Genomic DNA, 18,484 nt, shown 5'->3' on the forward strand with positions numbered 1-18,484 from the left:
CACGGATGAAGGACCTTATCGGTCTTCCCACTCTGGGACAGCACAGCTCCTATCCCTGAGTCTGAGGCGTCCACTTCAACCACTAACTGGCGACTAGGATCGGGCTGCACCAGAACGGGTGCAGACGAGAAGCGCCGTTTCAACTCCTTGAATGCGGCATCGCAACGATCCGACCAGGTGAAGGGGACTTTTGGTGAGGTCAGGGCTGTCAGGGGGCTAACAACCTGACTGTAGCCCTTAATGAACCTCCTGTAGAAATTCGCAAAGCCGAGGAACTGTTGCAGCTTCCTACAGCTTGTGGGTTGGGGCCAGTCTCTCACCGCCGCAACCTTGGCCGGATCAGGAGCGACGGAGTTGGGGGAGATGATGAACCCCAGGAAGGACAAAGAGGTGCGGTGAAACTCACACTTCTCGCCCTTAACAAACAGCCGGTTCTCCAATAACCGCTGCAGGACCTGACGTACATGTCGGACATGGGTCTCAGGATCCGGAGAAAAGATGAGTATGTCGTCTAAATATACGAAGACGAACCGGTGCAGGAAGTCCCGCAAGACATCATTAACCAATGCTTGGAACGTCGCGGGAGCATTTGTAAGACCGAACGGCATGACCAGGTACTCAAAATGACCTAACGGGGTGTTAAAAGCCGTCTTCCACTCGTCTCCCTTCCGGATCCGAACCAGGTGATACGCATTCCTAAGATCAAGCTTGGTGAATATCTTGGCTCCATGCAGGGGCGTGAACACCGAATCCAACAAGGGTAAGGGGTATCGGTTACGAACCGTGATTTCGTTCAGCCCCCTGTAATCGATGCATGGACGTAATCCGCCATCCTTTTTCCCCACAAAAAAGAAACCCGCACCCATCGGGGAGGTGGAATTCCGGATCAACCCGGCAGCCAAAGAGTCCCGGATGTAGGTCTCCATTGATTCGCGTTCAGGTCGTGAGAGGTTGTACAGCCTACTGGACGGGAACTCAACGCCTGGAACCAAATCAATGGCACAATCATACGGGCGGTGCGGGGGAAGGGTGAGTGCCAGATCCTTGCTGAACACCTCCGCAAGGTCATGGTACTGCACCGGCACCGTCCCTAGATTGGGCGGGGCTCTGACCTCCTCCCTGGCCTGGGAACCGGGAGGAACCGAGGAACCTAAACATACCCGATGGCAGGTCTCGCTCCACTGAACCACTACCCCGGACGGCCAATTGATCCAGGGATTGTGTTTCAACATCCAGGGAAAACCTAAAATCACACGGGAGGTGGCCGGAGTCACGAAAAACTTGATTTCCTCCCGGTGATTCCCCGACACCACCAGAGTTACTGGTGGTGTCTTGTGAGTGATTGGAGGGAGTAGGGAGCCATCTAGCGCCCGTACCTGCACAGGCGAGGTAAGCGCCACCAGAGGGAACCCTATCTCCCTGGCCCATTTGCTGTCTAGCAAATTCCCTTCTGAGCCCGTGTCCACCAGTGCTGGGGCCTTCAGGGTTAAATCCTCATAAAGGATTGTAACTGGGAGTCGTGTGGCGATGTGGGTGTGTCCCACGTGAACGTCTCGGCCCACCCCTAGCCCAGTTTCTAGGTGCGGGCGTTGGTGTTTAACCGCTCGGGGCAGTCCCTTACTTGATGCTCAATCGAGCCACAAACAAAACACGCCCCGCGGGCCAGCCTCCTTTGTGTGACCGGTGCCCTAAATGTTGCCCTACTCGTGTCCATAGCTTCGTCAGCAGGGGGGGCTGTAACCGCACGGAGCGCAGGGGCCGTGGAGCGTGGGGAGGGCGGAACGCAGTCGGAACCGGAAGTGAGAGGGACGATGCGTGCCTGGCCACGCCCTTCGTCTCGTTCCCGACGGCGCTCATTTAACCGATTGTCTAAACGTATAACAAGATCGATAAGCCCATCTAAATCCCGCGGTTCGTCCTTAGCCACCAGGTGCTCCTTGAGGACCAACGACAGTCCGTTTACGAAGGCGGCGCGGAGGGCAGCGCTATTCCAGCCGGACCTCGCAGCCGCGATGCAGAAGTCGACTGCATAGGCAGCTGCGCTCCGACGCCCCTGTCTCATTGACAGCAGCACGGCTGAAGCGGTCTCTCCTCTATTAGGGTGATCGAACACCGTTCTGAGCTCCCTCACAAACCCATCATATGTCAGAAGGAGCCGTGAACTTTGCTCCCAGAGCGCTGTAGCCCAAGCGCGTGCCTCACCACGAAGCAGATTTATCACATAAGCTACTTTGCTAGCGTCAGTCGCGTACATGACGGGACGCTGTGCGAAGACGAGCGAACACTGCATAAGAAAATCCGCGCACGTCTCCACACAGCCTCCGTACGGCTCTGGGGGGCTTATGTATGCTTCAGGGGAAGGTGGGAGGGGTCGTTGGACAACCAGTGGAACGTCGCTGTTACGCACAGGTTCTACGGGAGGGAGAGCTGCAGCGGCGCCCGGAGGGCGCGCTTCCACCTGCGCGGCGAGAGCCTCCACCCTGCGGTTCAGGAGGACGTTCTGCTCGGTCATCAAATCCAACCGAGTCGTGAAAGCGGTGAGGATCCGCTGCAACTCACCGATTACCCCTCCTGCGGACGCCTGTGCGCCTTGTTCTTTCATTGGCCGTTCAACAGCCGGTTGACGCCCCTCGGGATCCATGACGCTGGCCGAGATATCCTGTTGTGAAAGTGTAGGAACACGGACCCACAACAGGGGGCGCAAATGAACGGACAATGGAGTAAGTCAAAATAACAACGCTTTACTGTTGTGAATGTGCACAACGAATACAACCAATCACGGAAATGAACAACAGTCAATTCACAAAAGTGTCGTGTGGGCAGGCTCGAAGATAGGAGACGCCTCTCCAAGGTAAGACCGGAACCACACGGCTTCCTCCGCCACAGGACCCCGGGAATACTGGAGCCGCCAAGTCCCGAACTCCCAGGTGGCCACTGCCTCCGCGTGTCGGACCTGGTACTGCTGGCGAGGAACAAAGGACAGTTAGATGGGGGCGCGTTTGCACCCAGGACTCCGAACAGCAGGGAAGTTACCTCCACCTCTCGTTGGAACAGTAATCCACAAACTAGCACAATCCAAAAAGATACACTCCGTTAGCTTCGATACGTTACCTCTCCGGTAGAAACGATATCTCGGCAATGAGGTGGAGGTGCCGTCCTGCTGATATACCCCACTGATGATTGCCGTGAGCTGTCTCAGGAGATGGGTGACAGCTGTCACCGTAGCTGCTCCCGTGAGGCGGCGGCGCCCTCTGGTGCCTGGAGCCCGCACTCCAGGCAGGGCGCCCTCTGGTGGTGGTGTGCCAGCAGTACCTCCTCTTCAGCGGCCCACACAACAGCGCCGACAATATTGCTTGTTTACGTCTGCTCCTGTGTAGGTCAGAAGTAAGGAGAGCTTCTAGTTTGTCATGGCTCCACATTCACTTGTCAAAGGTCAACACAGTTTGACCTGGAGGCCAAAGATCTGCACAAATCTGTTGAGAAAATGTTTCACCTTTAATATTTCAAAATGAAATACACTGACCTTCTGGTCAAGAGGTCTCAGAGCTTGTACTGATGTGATATTGAACCTATCACACCATGGAACCACCTTCGGTCCATTCCCTCCTACTGAAAGTGCCCATCTTACTGCTGCACACAGGTGAAATGTGGGCGTATCCTTGGCCAGGTGAAATGTGAGCATGTCCCTGCCCAGGTGAAATGTGAGGTTGTCTTTGGCCACCTGAAATGTGGGCATGTCCTTGTCCAGGTGAAATGTGAGCATGTCCCTGCCCAGGTGAAATGTGGGCGTGTCCTTGGCCAGGTGAAATGTGAGCATGTCCCTGCCCAGGTGAAATGTGGGCGTGTCCTTGACCAGGTGAAATGTGGGCGTGTCTTTGGCCACCTGAAATCTGGGTGTGTCCTTGTTCAAGTGAAATGTGGGCGTGTCCTTGTCCAGGTGAAATGTGGGCGTGCCTTTAACCACCTGAAATGTGTGCGTGTCCTTGTCCAGGTGAAATGTGGGTGTATCCTTGGCCAGGTGAAATGTGGGCTTGTCTTTGGCCACATGAAATGTGGGCGTGTCCTTGTCCAGGTGAAATGTGGATGTGTCTTTGGCCACCTGAAATGTGGGTGTGTCCTTGTCCAGGTGAAGTGTGAGCGTGTCCTTGTCCAGGTGATATGTGAAACATATCGCCTGAAAGCAGATTTTCGAAATTCTAATTTTGCTGATGATGTTCAGGGCGACACGGTGGTGTAGTGGTTAGCACTGTTGCCTCACAGCAAGAAGGGCATGGGATCACTTCCCACCTGGTCCTTTCTGTGTGGAATTTGCGTGTTCGTGTGGGTTCCCTCCAGGTGCTCCGGCTTCCTCAGATGAATGGGTAACTCTAAATTGACTGTAGGTATGAATGTGTTTGTCTGTCTGTAAGGGTGTACCCCGCCTCTCGCCCTTTGACTGCTTGGATAGGCTCCAGCCCCCTGTGTGACCTTTAATTGGAGTAAGTGGATGTAGAAAATGAATGACTGATGTTTGCTCCTCAAAAGCTTTGCCATAAATACAGATCATGATTAAATGTTCATCTGAGATCTTTAGGCCCGCCCCTCCTGGTGAATTATGCTTAGAAATTATAATTGCATTTTATAAATTGTTGTTCTGTGATGGTATTTCTTGTTTTTTTTGGGGCGTCAGGGAGAGGTCAGTGAACGTGTCAGAGCCTGAGTCCTTGGAACTGACTGTTTCAAACCTGAAGCCTGATGAGGTGTACAGTTTCAGAGTCATCGCCTACAACAGCATGGGACCAGGAGAGAGCTCCACCCCTCTGAGGATAACCACCAAACCGGACCGTGAGCTTAAACATTGCTACAGTACTTTATGCAGTAGTTTGGTGAACATTTTTGAGCAATACTTTGTGTTTCTACAGTCCAGGTTCCCAGCAGGGTGGAGTCTCTCCGTGCTGAGTCTCTGTCTCCGACCTCGGTCCAGGTGGGCTGGGACCCTCCAGGACATCCCAACGGTCCCTTGATGGGCTACAGAGTGTTGTGGAGTGAGAGTCTGTCTGGAAAGGAACAGGTCAGTGCCGCCATGGCCACATAGCAGATTCATCAGGCGACAGTGGCGTTACTGACACGTCATTCCCGTTGTGATTCCAGAGCATGGACGTGAATGGACCCAACTACAAGATTGATGGACTCAATAAGTTCACAGAGTACAGAATTTGGGTGTTGGCTATTAACCGTTATGGACCAGGCATCACCTCAGAGGCTGTGAGCGTCATCACCCAATCTGACGGTGAGTCAACCAGTTTCTTCACCGCTCCTTGGTATCATTCTGCGGTCACTTTAAAACTAAGCAGCAAGGACTCAAAAGAATCCAGCGAATCACAGGGAGCTTCTTGAGGAATTCTGATAAACATCAATCCCAAACGCAAGTCCAGACCCAGTCGAGAACTAAGAACAGTGTCCCAGTAAAGAGTCCAGATCTCAAGTCCACTTCAGAATTTGTTACTCAGCCTCCGCAAGAAAGCTGACAGAAGGAGGAAGAATCTTCAGTGGCTCTGTTTTTGATCCGTGCCTCACATTCCAAATGATTAATCAGTTAAATACATTTTAGTTTTAATTTAAAAACTGATGATGCCACTGATGACAATGATGATGACGACGATGATGATGATGATGATGATGACTTGTCATCCACAGTGCCAAGCGCTCCTCCTCAGAACATCACCTTAGAAGTCGTCCTGTCCAGGGTGAGTTTTCTTTCTTTTTAACCTTTTTGCTGTTTTATGGGTTAATCAATGGTCCATTATCATATTTAACAGCAGAAAATACCCCACAAAATTATCTCTTTTCCATCATAATTTCATGATTAATGATAGATGATGTTGATGATGATACTATTTCTGACAGAGTATTTTTTTTTTTTTTAAAGCTCAAGCCGTATTTATTTAAAATGGCTTTTAACGCCTGGTGGCGCTGTGACATGTTTTGCCTGCCTTTTTCATTCAGTTGTAGTATGTTTCCTTTTATTCTCGTGAATTTTATTCCTTGACTTTACTGTAAAGCACTTTAGTCAGCTTTCGGCTGCTGTAAAGGATGATATCAATAAATGTTGATTGATGATGATGATGACGACGACTAGACTGCTGATTCTGTTGATGAGGATGACGTAGTGATGATGACGATGATGATTTATGACAACAGTGATGACACTGATGATGATTATGATAATGATTACAGTGATGAATGTGATGTGGTGATGATGACGATGACTTTGAAGATGATGATTGTGACCATGACAGACCATGCTCATGCTGACAATGATGACAGTGATGATTATAATGATAGTGTTTACAGAAATCATGTTCATGGTGGTGATGATGATAATTATGACACTGATAATGGTGATATTTATGATAATTTCTGATAATGAATGTTTTGTGATTATTGCCATGATAGTGATGATGATATTCAGGGTGGTGGTGATTACGGTGATGATTTTGGTAATTGCAGTGATGATGATGATTATGGTGGGGTGTGTGTGTGTGAGTGTGTGTGTGTGTGTGTGTGTGAGAGAGAGAGAGAGAGAGAGAGAGAGAGTGTTGAAGTTATTCTCTTACTCAGAGTCCACGTCACTGTCTTTCCTCTGTTGTTTTGCTCTCTTTAGTATCTTCATCTGCAAATAATCCATAAACTGTCCAGAAATGAAGCCAGCAGGCCCCGGTGTGTTTTTTGGATATATTCCACCCAGCTTTGAAGATTCAAACCACTTGTTTAATTGCTTCCATTTGTGCTCCTGCCGAGGCTGATACCTGGAAGTTAATGAAGATAATCTGGCTGTTTGACACATTCTCAGCTCAGAACCATGTAGACTTTTATGTCAGGTTTCCTGAGTGGATCTATCATCCTGAATGATGTGTGCCTACGCCTCGCCCACACAAAGTCCCAGAACACATTCCTCACAGACATTTTATTCTTGGACTCTGAGGATGGTTTTCTCTCCGATGCTTCCACTAATGACTGTCTGCCACACACAGACTCTCCACCTCAAACACTTTTCTTCTGGATCCAAGACCTGTTTAAAATTTGCAGAGACAGAACACTGGTCACCATCAGACATCATCACTGTCATCGCATGGATTTGATCAAACAGTTTATTATTCCAAGCTTCCAGCTCAGGTATTGGATCCAAGAGAACATTTCTTTGAGTGTGATTCAGATCTCAGACCAGCCTCCACGTAATGTCCACCTGCACCCACATCTGTTCCTCTGTCAAGGTGCATCAGGTGCATCAATGTCAACCTCCATCTCAGTCAGACTTGCCATCCTTTCACACTTTGTTCTGGACAGACTGTTCCAGGCAGACTGCCTGCCATCTCTACTGCACTCCAGCATGCTTTGTCAGTATCAAAACACAGATCCTGCTGCTTCCATGTCACCTTCCCATGTTAAAAAGCAACTGCACTGTTCAGACCCAGATTCTGGCACACCTCTCTGGTCTCTGTTCCTGTCTCTGAGATGGTCAAGGATGGGCACACCTCTCCATTCTGTGCTCCTGGAGTCCAAGGTGGCTGAGGGGTTGGCACACTTCATCAGGTCCTGCTCTTGGGTTCAGGTTCTGGGTGTCCTCTGTGGACTGTGTTGGTGGCCTGGCTGGATTCCTGGACCTTAAGCCCTGCTGTCACCTTCTGGTCACTGAATTGCTGGATCTGCTGCAGGCTGCGGATGGCCCTTGCCATGTACTGACACCACCGTGGCCTGCGTGTCACCCTGAAGACGTCTGAACTCTGTTCCAGTCACCCAGCTGTCCTTGTGATGTTTCTTCCTCCTGCTTATGATGGAACAGGCAAAAGTCTGCAATCACAGCCACCAATATTTATAACTCTATCAGAGTTGTCATGGTTTTCTTGGTGGCTTCCCTCACCAACACACTGAGGTTGCAGACTCTCAGATGTGTTTCACAGTGGACATAATCCTGTCGTACTCTGAAGAGTCATGTAAAGTACTGAGAATTCTGTGCACAACCGTGTGTTGAGTTGAGCTTCAGCGTAACGTTAGCGTGTCTGTGTGATTGTTTGTGTGTGTCCTCTGGGTGACACAAACAATCACAGATTGGATTCTGTTTGTTCACCTGGGGAGGAACTGCTCAGCATTCAGCGCTCGACGCCGTGCAGCAAAGGAGAAACTCCACAATGAATTAAGGTTTCTCTGCAGAGTCTCTTTAAAGCATTTCATTGATTGAGCTGTTTCAGCGCCACACAAACGTGCACACCACACAAACGTGCATGCTTTGATTTTATGTAGTGTTTTCTCTCGCACAAATACATGGGGATCAGTGCAGATCCAGGTCTGGTCCAACCAAGAATCTGAACCTCAGTCTGAAACATCGCCATTTCAAAGGTTTCTGCAAATAATGAGCGACGTGACACAGCGACTGCCAATCAGAGTGAATAGGCAACATATCATCAGCTGGTTGTTCGCGCTAATAAATTGAGCCAACATGGTGGAAAACACTCCAAAACAGCTGCGTTTCTGTATAAATCAAATATGTTACATATTAGATTCATATATGTTGCAAAGATTAGCGAGAAATAAACACTTTAAAAATGCTGTTTTTTGTAACCAAATAAATCCTCTGAAGTGGTTTACAAGACATCCCATGGAGATGTTCGTGTGCACGGCCCGAGAATGCCCACTGTGTGTCACCATTATTTGTAACTGATGTGACCATCGCATCATATACAAGTTTAGGGGTTTATGATGCTATGACAGTGAACTGGATCCAGCACACGGGTGCACTGTGTCTGTGTGTGTCTGTGTTTGTGTGTGTGTGTGTCTGAGTGTGTTTGTGTGTGATACAGATGCAGATAGTCTTTATTGTCACTGTAACAACTACAGCTTTCAGTGCAAATATAAACCTCAGTAAAACACACGCAGACATGAAAGGTCTGGAGAAGAAAAGGAAACTAAAATTTAACCGAATGAAAGAGGTATGTCCAGAGTGCCAGTTTAAAAAAGAAAAAAATTACAAGAACGTAGTAGTAAAAAAGAGATTGCATATAAAAAAAAAGAAAAGTAAGTACAAAACTGTGGATATTTCAGTGACAGCGGGTATTGCACATAAACAAATATTGCACTCATTTCAAGTGTGGCAGGTGACCTGGATATTTGGTTCCAGTAGCATTTTAAAGCTCTAACAGCAGTTGAATAAGAAACTGTTTTTCAGTTTATTTGTACTTGCTTTAATGGTCCTGTACTGTATGCCTGATGGCAGTAGCTCAAACAGACTATCCAGGGTGGGATGAGTCCTTTAGGATGGTGTTGGCTCTCCTGAGACAGTAAGAGCCATGAAGGTTCCCCAGTGTGGGTAGAGGGCACCTAATGATCTTCTCTGCCATTTTGGTAACCCTCTAGAGCTCTTTCTTGTTTGCCCCCATGTAGCTGACAGACCACGTACAGAGACAGTATGTGAGGATGCTCTCCATGGTATAGTGGTAAAAAGACACAAACAATACCTGGTTTATCTTATTTTTTCCTGAGGATTCTCAGAAAGTAGAGTTGTGTGTGTGTGTGTGTGTGTGTGTGTGTGTGTGTGTGTGTGTGTGTGTGTGTGTGTGTGTGTGTGTGTGTGTGTGTGTGTGTGTGTGTGTGTGTGTTTGGTGGCTTTACAGTGTGTCCACAGGAGAGCTGCAGTGAGAATTTGTGTGTCAGTCACACACGTTCAGCTCTGATTCACACGTTAAACATCTCCACAGAGAACAAACACATGAAATGCTTCAGTGCAGTCTGGAACGTGGCGCTCAGCAACGCTTCAAACCGTTTGATCATGGTTTTCTACCAGCTTCAGTATGTGTTCACAAGTGGACCATTTTCACCAGATAATCCTTGGTTCAATTCCTCGACAAACAGGTAACCCGCAAATGTGCCTTTGAGCAAGGTCTTTAATCCCCAAGTTGGCCCCAGTGGGCAGTTAAGCACCTAGAGCTTTTCTTTGTGCGCTAACCGCAGTTTGTGAGTAGGTTGGTAGTTTGAATACAGGATGGTTGAGTTCTGTTTTTTTCTCAAACCATAGTGAAGAAATAGCATGATGAGGATTTCTTGATTTCAAATTGGATTGTGAAGTTAAAACAGTTTTTGATTGTTTTGGATTTTCTTCTTTGTGGTATTGTACTGTATCTGGAGCCACTTCCAGGCACAATATTTAAAAATAGTTTTTTTCTGGGACCTCAAAAACTAACCAGGGCGTGAATGGACTATATGCACAGAGTGGTGTGACGTATTTCTGTTAAAATCTCTGTTTGCTGTATTATTTCTGGTTATGGGGGATGCTAGTGTTTGATTCTGTTCGATATCCAAAAACTTTAATCAATTTACAACATTTCTAGTATTTTTTTATCATTGTTCATATTTTTGTGGTTGTGTGTCTCCACCATGACACTGAAGAAGACCAAGTTTTCTTTCCAGAGGAGAGAAGATAGCACATTGAGCTATCACTGCTGTGTACCCAAAATGTACAGCTTCTGCGAGTGTAACTCTGATGAGTTTTTTCTCTTTCCCGAAAGATGCTGAGCAGCAAAGGAAATGGGTCATAAATATTCGGAAGGATCATTTTGTAGTAACGAGCAGTGGTGGGCACAGTTCAGTTAATCCAATAACAGATAATTATCGAAGCTAATGTTTTTCTAGCAGATTAGCTTTTCAGATAAGTTTTAAAACCATCATCGGACCAATTATCTTGCAATAAATTTAGTTCCGATAACTTTCAGTCCAATAACATTTTTTTTGCTGGTAAAGTGAGTAAAGTTTAACAGTCAAAACCATTTGTAAAAGCTAAAATCAAACATTTTAGTCTGTCTGTTGTGTGTTTGTAGCAGGCTGGCTGCCTGTTGCTTGCTGATAATGTCATCATTGAGCGCAAAACGTGATTGGCCAGTCAATGCAGGGAGCATTGTGGGTTCACTTTGGACGTTACAGTGAGTGAGTCCGCTTGACACAAAAACAAAACAGACTAATTTTAACATTATTTTATTTTATTTCTTTGTGGATGTAATTTAATCGCCAAGACTCGATGAGGGAGGGGAGCTCTCACGGCGCAGCTCGGTCTACAGAGGGACTTTTCTTCACGTTTAGACACTGTTTTGGATTTTTTTTTAAAAGGACACTTCATCTGGATTATTTATTCAGATGAATCCCACTGAAACTAACAGGTAAGAATTTATATTTGCTACGTGTATTTTACTCTGCCAGTCAATGCATTAATGGACGTATTTTGGTTGTTTAAGCCGTCGAATTCAAAGCGTGTGAAAAAAGCAGCAGCTTTTTAGTTCGTAAATGATGGTGTATCTAATACCGAGGTAAACTGTGACTTCTAATACTGTGTTTTACTGCTTTTGAAAGATGATGACAGTGTTTGGGGTTTTATTTTTTTATTCATTCATTTTTCGTGTGTTCTTATGTGTTTGTGATCCTTGAAGTTACCCAGCAGCGAAAAGTGAAAGTGAAACTGGGTTATCAGAAGCTGACACTGTAATCTGATGTTGCTGCATCCAAATCAATACTAAACGTTATCTCTTATCGGTTATCTGTAATGAAGATACATTTTTTAGCAGTTTATCGGTTTAGTGTCATAAAAGATAACTTTTGAGTTATCGGATTAATGGTTATCAAAGCTAACTTTTTGGTTAGCTGTGCCCACCACTGGTAACGAGTGACACCAGAGTCTGTTCTCTGCATTTTCTGCCTGCTGATGTGATCCAGCCGTCAACCACATAGGGGCGCCGTTTGTTAAAAAAGGAGCCTCCCCCGTTCTTTTCGAGTGGAACAACTTCCCCATTCCTGCCCCTCGTCCCGGTGTTTGGGAGCGAAGAGAGTGACCAACCCCTCTCGCTGATCACCTGGAGGAACCAGGGATGGAGGTAACTTTGCCTGACTATGACTACTGCTCTTCTGCAGAGCCAGCTGCAGTGGATCTGGCGCTTGACGAGACCGAAGTGCTCCGGTCAGGGCTGTTGGAATAAACATAAATTTTCAATCCTTTCTCCATCAGACTCTGTGGAGTTGAGGTTGCTAAATGAACAATCCGCCCCACCGGGGAGAGGATTAATTGCGCATGAATTAAGTATACAAAGTATGGGCATTCGTTGTCATCCGCAACAAAAATGACCAAAAATGACAAATGTCCCAGTATGAATTACGGATATATTAATAATATATAGCGAATATATGATGAGCAATCACGGTTGTATAACGCATGTAGTGAGGAAACAGATCCGACGCATTGCCATTATCACGGCAGTATTACGGGTGTATTATGAATGCACGGCACGGCATCTGCATTGCGGTCATTAAGCGCACTCAGGCTGTCGGCATCACTATTCACACCAACAATACAGGCTCTGGAGCATTTGCTGGACTGGAGTAAACAAGCAGTGAACAGGGCGAGTGGTGACGTCAGCGGATCGCATCAGAGCGCAGGTCATCTGAAGGATTATAACAAGAAGTAAATCTGTTATAAACAGGAATAAATACTGTAACAGCTGCAGACAAGAAGGAAAAACACGCAACTGTTTTATCAAGCCTTGACAATGTAAACAAGTTAAATAAATGCGCGTGAACGGCCTAGCTGCAGCTTCCTCTGTGATTCAGGATGTAATTAGAGCCATTTTCAACAGCCAATTTGCAGAATAAAATGATTAATCCACCACGAAATAATTATTTTATATAAGTAGCATCCAGCGCAGAGCGCGTGGCAGCTGGTAGAACAAAGAACGGCATCCAGCTGTGAACACAGCGCATCTGATTTGTATCTGCCGCAAATCAGATGCAAAGCAGATGTAATAAAAATGCTTTATTCGTGGCCAATCTGTATGCAGTCGCTACAACTTATTTTAGTTCGTGATGTGGACATGATGGGCATGCAAAATATCCGTTTTACACACTGTCCCAATCCGCTGCCAAGCCGCAAATCCCTGTCAGTTGCGGATATCAGCAGATGACAGCGAATATACAGCGCATAGATTATGTTTGTGTATGTATTGAGTTTGTATGGAGTATTTAAGGCGGATGTCATCCGCAGCCAAAATTTTGTGCAGCTCAAAAATCCCAACGGAAAAACTTGCCTCTGCGGATAATTGCGGATGTATGCAGGTGTCGGCCGACTCTTACAAGCATGCTTCACGCATATTGCGGATGTTAAGCGAATATGAGCCAATTTTGTCCGCAATCCATGCGCAAATCCTCCTAAACGCCAGTGGGACCAGGCCCTGAGACTTTGGGAAGCTCCAGTAAACAGCGAGTAAACTCCGAGGACTCAAACATCTTCACAGTACAGTGCGCTTCACAATAGTCTCCCCCGCACCGGAAGTTCTGGTGCCATCAGGCGTAGAATGCAGAACTAATGCGTGCATATAGTCCATTGAGGAACTTTAGATATCTGCTGATAATCACATGATGGAATTTGCGGACAGGCAGCACCAATGGACCTCAGGATCCAGAGAGGACTTAAATCTTTCATTTTTCTTCTTAAAATGTTCACATTTTAAGGACACATCATTCTGGCTCATATTTTACATGCTTTCCAAAATGCCTCCCATTTTTTTTTTAAACAAAATTATTTGTTGGGGAAAGTGTAGTGACACGGACCCACAACAGGGGGCGCAAATGAACGGTCAATAGATGAGCCAAAAGGTAACATTTTAATGTTGTGAATGTGCACAACGATTATACAGACAATCACAGAATCTGATAGCAGTCAATACACCAAGGTGACGTGTGGGCAGGCTCAAGGATAGAAGACGTCTGTCCTGAGAAGAGCCGGGACCACACGATTTCCACCGCCACAGAACCTGGTGAATACTGGAGCCCCCAAGTCCCGAATTCCCAGGTGATCACCGTCCCGGACTGTCGGATCTGGTACTGCTGGCGAGGAGCACAAACAGTGAGATGTGGGTGTGTGCACACCCAGTAACAAAAACAGTCAGAAGGTGGAAAGTCACCTCCATCTCTAATCACACACTCGTGCAGCTCCTGTTAAACCACTTATCTGGTTTGGGTGTGAAGCGAAGCCGTCGCTGTTCACACCAAACGCCAATCCAGCAGATAAGGCACACCACAGGAAAACGGCTGCAAAAGAGTTCAGACTATGACACAGTTTTAGATACAGCAGAGAATTACCTTCACAGGTAGATGATATCTCGGCAATGAGGTGGAGATGACGTCCGGTCTTTATGGAGTGAGATGATGTAGTGTAGATGGGTGACAGCTGTCAAGAGATAATGAGTGACAGCTGTCACCCCCGGTTGTGTCCGTGGCGGCAGCGCCCTCTCGTGCCTGAAGTCTGCACTTCAGGCAGGGCGCCCTCTGGTGGTGGGCCAGCAGTACCTCCTCTTCTGGCGGCCCACACAACAGGACACCCCCTCAACGGGCGCCTCCTGGCGCCCGACCAGGCTTGTCCGGGTGACGGCGGTAGAAATCGGCCAGGAGGGCCGGATCCAGGATGAAGCTCCTCTTCACCCAGGAGCGTTCTTCGGGTCCATACCCCTCCCAGTCCACCAAATACTGGAACCCCCGGCCCATCCGACGGACGTCCAGGAGCCGGCGCACCGTCCAAGCCGGCTCCACGTCGATGATCCGGGCAGGAGGCGGCGCCAGTCCGGGAGCACAGAGGGGTGAGGTGTGGTGAGGTTTGATCCTTGACACATGAAAGACTGGGTGGATCCGCAGTGAAGCCGGGAGTTGGAGCTTCACTGCGGCAGGACTGAGGGTTTTGAGGATTTTGTATGGTCCAATATACCTGTCCTTGAGTTTCGGGGAGTCCACCTGGAGGGGGATGTCCTTCGTGGATAGCCACACCTCCTGCCCGGGCTGGTAAGCAGGGGCCGGGGATCGCCGGCGGCCTGCATGGGTCTTCGCCCTCGTCCGGGCCTTCAACAAGGCAGAATGGGCGGAGCGCCACACTCGACGGCACTTCCGCAGGTGGGCCTGGACCGAGGGCACACCGACCTCTCCCTCCACCACGGGAAACAATAGGGGCTGATACCCCAAACACACCTCAAATGGGGAGAGGCCGGTGGCAGAGGATACCTGGCTGTTATGCGCATACTCGATCCAGGCCAGATGTTCACTCCAGGCTGTCGGGTGTGCGGACGTCACACAGCGCAGGGCTTGCTCCAATTCCTGATTGGCCCGTTCTGCCTGTCCATTGGTCTGCGGGTGATACCCGGACGAGAGGCTCACAGTGGCCCCCAGTTCCCGGCAGAAGCTCCTCCAGACGTGTGAGGAGAACTGGGGACCACGATCAGAGACGATGTCGGTAGGTATCCCATGCAGACGGACGACGTGGTGGACCAGGAGGTCTGCAGTCTCCTGGGCCGTGGGGAGCTTCGGGAGGGCCACGAAGTGGGCCGCCTTGGAGAACCGGTCCACTATCGTGAAGATGGTCATCATGCCCTAGGACGGCGGGAGGCCCGTGACAAAATCCAGACCGATGTGGGACCAGGGGCGATGAAGCACAGGAAGTGGCTGAAGAAGTCCCTGTGCCTTCTGGTGGTCTGCCTTGCCCCTGGCACAGGTGGTGCAGGCCTGGATATATTCCCGGACGTCGGCCTCCAGGGATGCCCACCAGAAGCGCTGCCGGACCACTGCCACGGTCCTTCGCACCCCTGGATGACAGGAGAGCTTAGAACCATGACAGAAATCCAAGACAGCAGCTCTTGCCTCTGGTGGGACGTAGAGTCTGTTCTTCGGCCATGTTCCGGGGTCCAGGCTCCATGCAAGGGCCTCCCGGACGGTCTTCTCCACGTCCCAGGTGAGGGTGGCCACGATAGTGGACTCCGGAATGATGGGCTCCGGTGGATCCGACAGCTCAGTCTTGACTTCGTCTTCATGCACCCGGGACAATGCATCCGATCTCTGGTTCTTGGTCCCGGGGCGGTAGGTGATTCGGAAGTCAAAACGCCCGAAGAACAGTGACCAGCGGGCTTGCCTGGGGTTCAGCCGCTTGGCAGTCCTGATATACTCCAGGTTCCGATGGTCAGTGAAAACCGTGAAAGGCACAGACGCTCCCTCCAACAGGTGTCTCCACTCCTCAAGAGCCTCTTTCACCGCAAGGAGTTCTCGATTGCCGACGTCATAGTTCCGTTCAGCTGGGGTCAACCTGCGAGAAAAGTAGGCACACGGGTGAAGAACCTTATCAGTCTCTCCGCTCTGGGATAGCACGGCTCCTATCCCTGAGTCAGAGGCGTCCACTTCAACCACAAACTGGCGGCTAGGGTCGGGCTGCACCAGAACTGGTGCGGACGAGAACCGGCGTTTCAACTCCTTGAACGCGGCTTCGCACCGATCCGACCAGGTGAAGGGGACTTTTGGAGAGGTCAGGGCTGTCAGGGGGCTAACTACCTGACTGTAGCCCTTAATGAACCTCCTGTAGAAATTTGCAAAGCCGAGGAACTGTTGCAGCTTCCTACGGCTTGTTGGTTGGGGCCAATGTCTCACCGCCGCAACCTTGGCCGGATCAGGGGCGACGGAGTTGGAGGAGATGATGAACCCCAGGAAGGACAAAGAGGTGTGGTGAAACTCACACTTCTCGCCCTTCACAAACAGCCGGTTCTCCAACAACCGCTGCAGGACCTGACGTACATGCTGGACATGAGTCTCAGGGTCCGGGGAAAAGATGAGTATGTCATCCAGATATATGAAGACGAATCGGTGCAGGAAGTCCCGCAAGACGTCGTTTACCAATGCTTGGAACGTCGCAGGGGCGTTAGTGAGACCGAACGGCATGACCAGGTACTCAAAATGACCTAATGGGGTGTTGAATGCCGTCTTCCATTCGTCTCCCTTCCGGATCCGAACCAGGTGGTACGCATTCCTAAGGTCCAGTTTGGTGAAAATTTGGGCTCCATGCAGGGGCGTGAACACTGAATCCAACAGGGGTAAAGGGTATCGATTACGAACCGTTATGTCGTTCAGCCCCCTGTAATCAATGCATGGACGGAGTCCGCCATCTTTCTTGCCCACAAAAAAGAAACCTGCACCCATTGGGGAGGTGGAATTCCGGATCAACCCGGCAGCTAATGAGTCCCGGATGTAGGTCTCCATTGATTCGCACTCAGGACGTGAGAGATTGTACAGCCTGCTGGACGGGAACTCAATGCCCGGGACCAAATCAATGGCACAATCATATGGACGGTGCGGGGGAAGGGTGAGCGCCAGATCCTTGCTGAAGACGTCAGCAAGATCGTGGTACTCAACCGGCACCGCCGTCAGATTGGGAGGGACTTTAACCTCCTCATTAGCATTTACACCGGGAGGAACCGAGGATCCTAAACAATTCCGGTGGCAGGTTTCGCTCCACTGAGCCACAACCCCAGACGGCCAATCAGTCCGGGGATTGTGTTTAATCATCCATGGGAAGCCCAAAATCACGCGGGAGGTAGAAGGAGTTACAAAAAACTCAATCTCCTCCCGGTGATTCCCAGACACTACCAGGGTTACAGGTAGTGTCTTGTGTGTGATAAAAGGGAGAAGAGTGCCATCTAGTGCTCGCACCTTCACTGGCGACGAAAGCGCCACCAGAGGGAGCCCTACCTCCCTTGCCCATCTGCTATCCAGCAGATTCCCTTCTGACCCCATGTCCACCAGTGCTGGGGCTTGAAGGGTTAAATCCCCGCTCAGGATTGTAACTGGGAGTCATGTTGAAAGATGTGTATTTGACCCCCCCTCAGCCCAATCTCTAAGGGCGGGCGTTTGTGTTTTGACGGTTTGAGGCAGTCTCTCTGCTGATGCTCACTCGAGCCGCAGACAAAGCACTCCCCACGGACCAGCCTCCTCTGTCTGAATGTGGCCCTGCTCGTGTCCCTTGCATTGTCAGCAGGGGGAGCTGTAGCCACACGGAGCGCTGTGGCTGTGGAGCGTGGGGAAGACGGCTCCCTTTCGGACCCGAGAGGAAGAGGGACGGCTTGTGCCTGACCACGCCCTTCGCCTCGCTCCCGTCGGCGTTCTTCTAACCGATTGTCCAATCGTATAACCAAATCGATAAGCTCAGCCAAATCCCGCAGTCCCTCCTTAGCCACCAGGTGCTCCTGCAGGACCGACGACAGTCCGTTTATGAAGGCGGCGCGGAGCGCAGTCATATTCCAGCCGGATCTCGCAGCCGTGATGCAGAAGTCGACTGCATATTCGGCTGCGCTCCGGCGTCCCTGTCTCATTGACAGCAGCACGGTAGACGCGGTTTCGCCTCTGTTAGGGTGATCAAAAACAGTTCTGAGCTCCCTCACAAACCCAGTATAAGAGGCAAGGAGCCGTGAACCTTGTTCCCAAAGCGCTGTAGCCCAAGCGCGTGCCTTACCTCGAAGCAAATTAATCACGTAAGCCACCTTGCTGGCATCAGACGCGTACATCACGGGACGCTGTGCAAAGACGAGCGAACACTGCATAAGAAAGTCCGCGCACGTCTCCACACAACCTCCGAACAGCTCTGGGGGGCTTATGTATGCTTCAGGGGATGGTG

At 49.4% G+C, this 18,484-nt stretch overlaps 1 protein-coding gene across 1 annotated transcript in view; it reads left to right on the plus strand.

Annotated features, from left to right (window-relative positions):
• dcc (DCC netrin 1 receptor) overlaps positions 1 to 18,484 on the plus strand; it is a 217,789-nt gene that overhangs the window by 90,563 nt on the left and 108,742 nt on the right. The window contains exons 8-11 of the mRNA XM_034191788.1: positions 4,670 to 4,824; positions 4,902 to 5,050; positions 5,131 to 5,269; positions 5,677 to 5,726. Of these exons, the coding sequence (XP_034047679.1) occupies positions 4,670 to 4,824; positions 4,902 to 5,050; positions 5,131 to 5,269; positions 5,677 to 5,726 (493 nt within the window). The remainder of the gene's footprint in view (positions 1 to 4,669; positions 4,825 to 4,901; positions 5,051 to 5,130; positions 5,270 to 5,676; positions 5,727 to 18,484) is intronic.

Source organism: Thalassophryne amazonica, chromosome 17, assembly GCF_902500255.1.
Source record: "Thalassophryne amazonica chromosome 17, fThaAma1.1, whole genome shotgun sequence".
Taxonomy (NCBI): Eukaryota; Metazoa; Chordata; class Actinopteri; order Batrachoidiformes; family Batrachoididae; genus Thalassophryne; species Thalassophryne amazonica.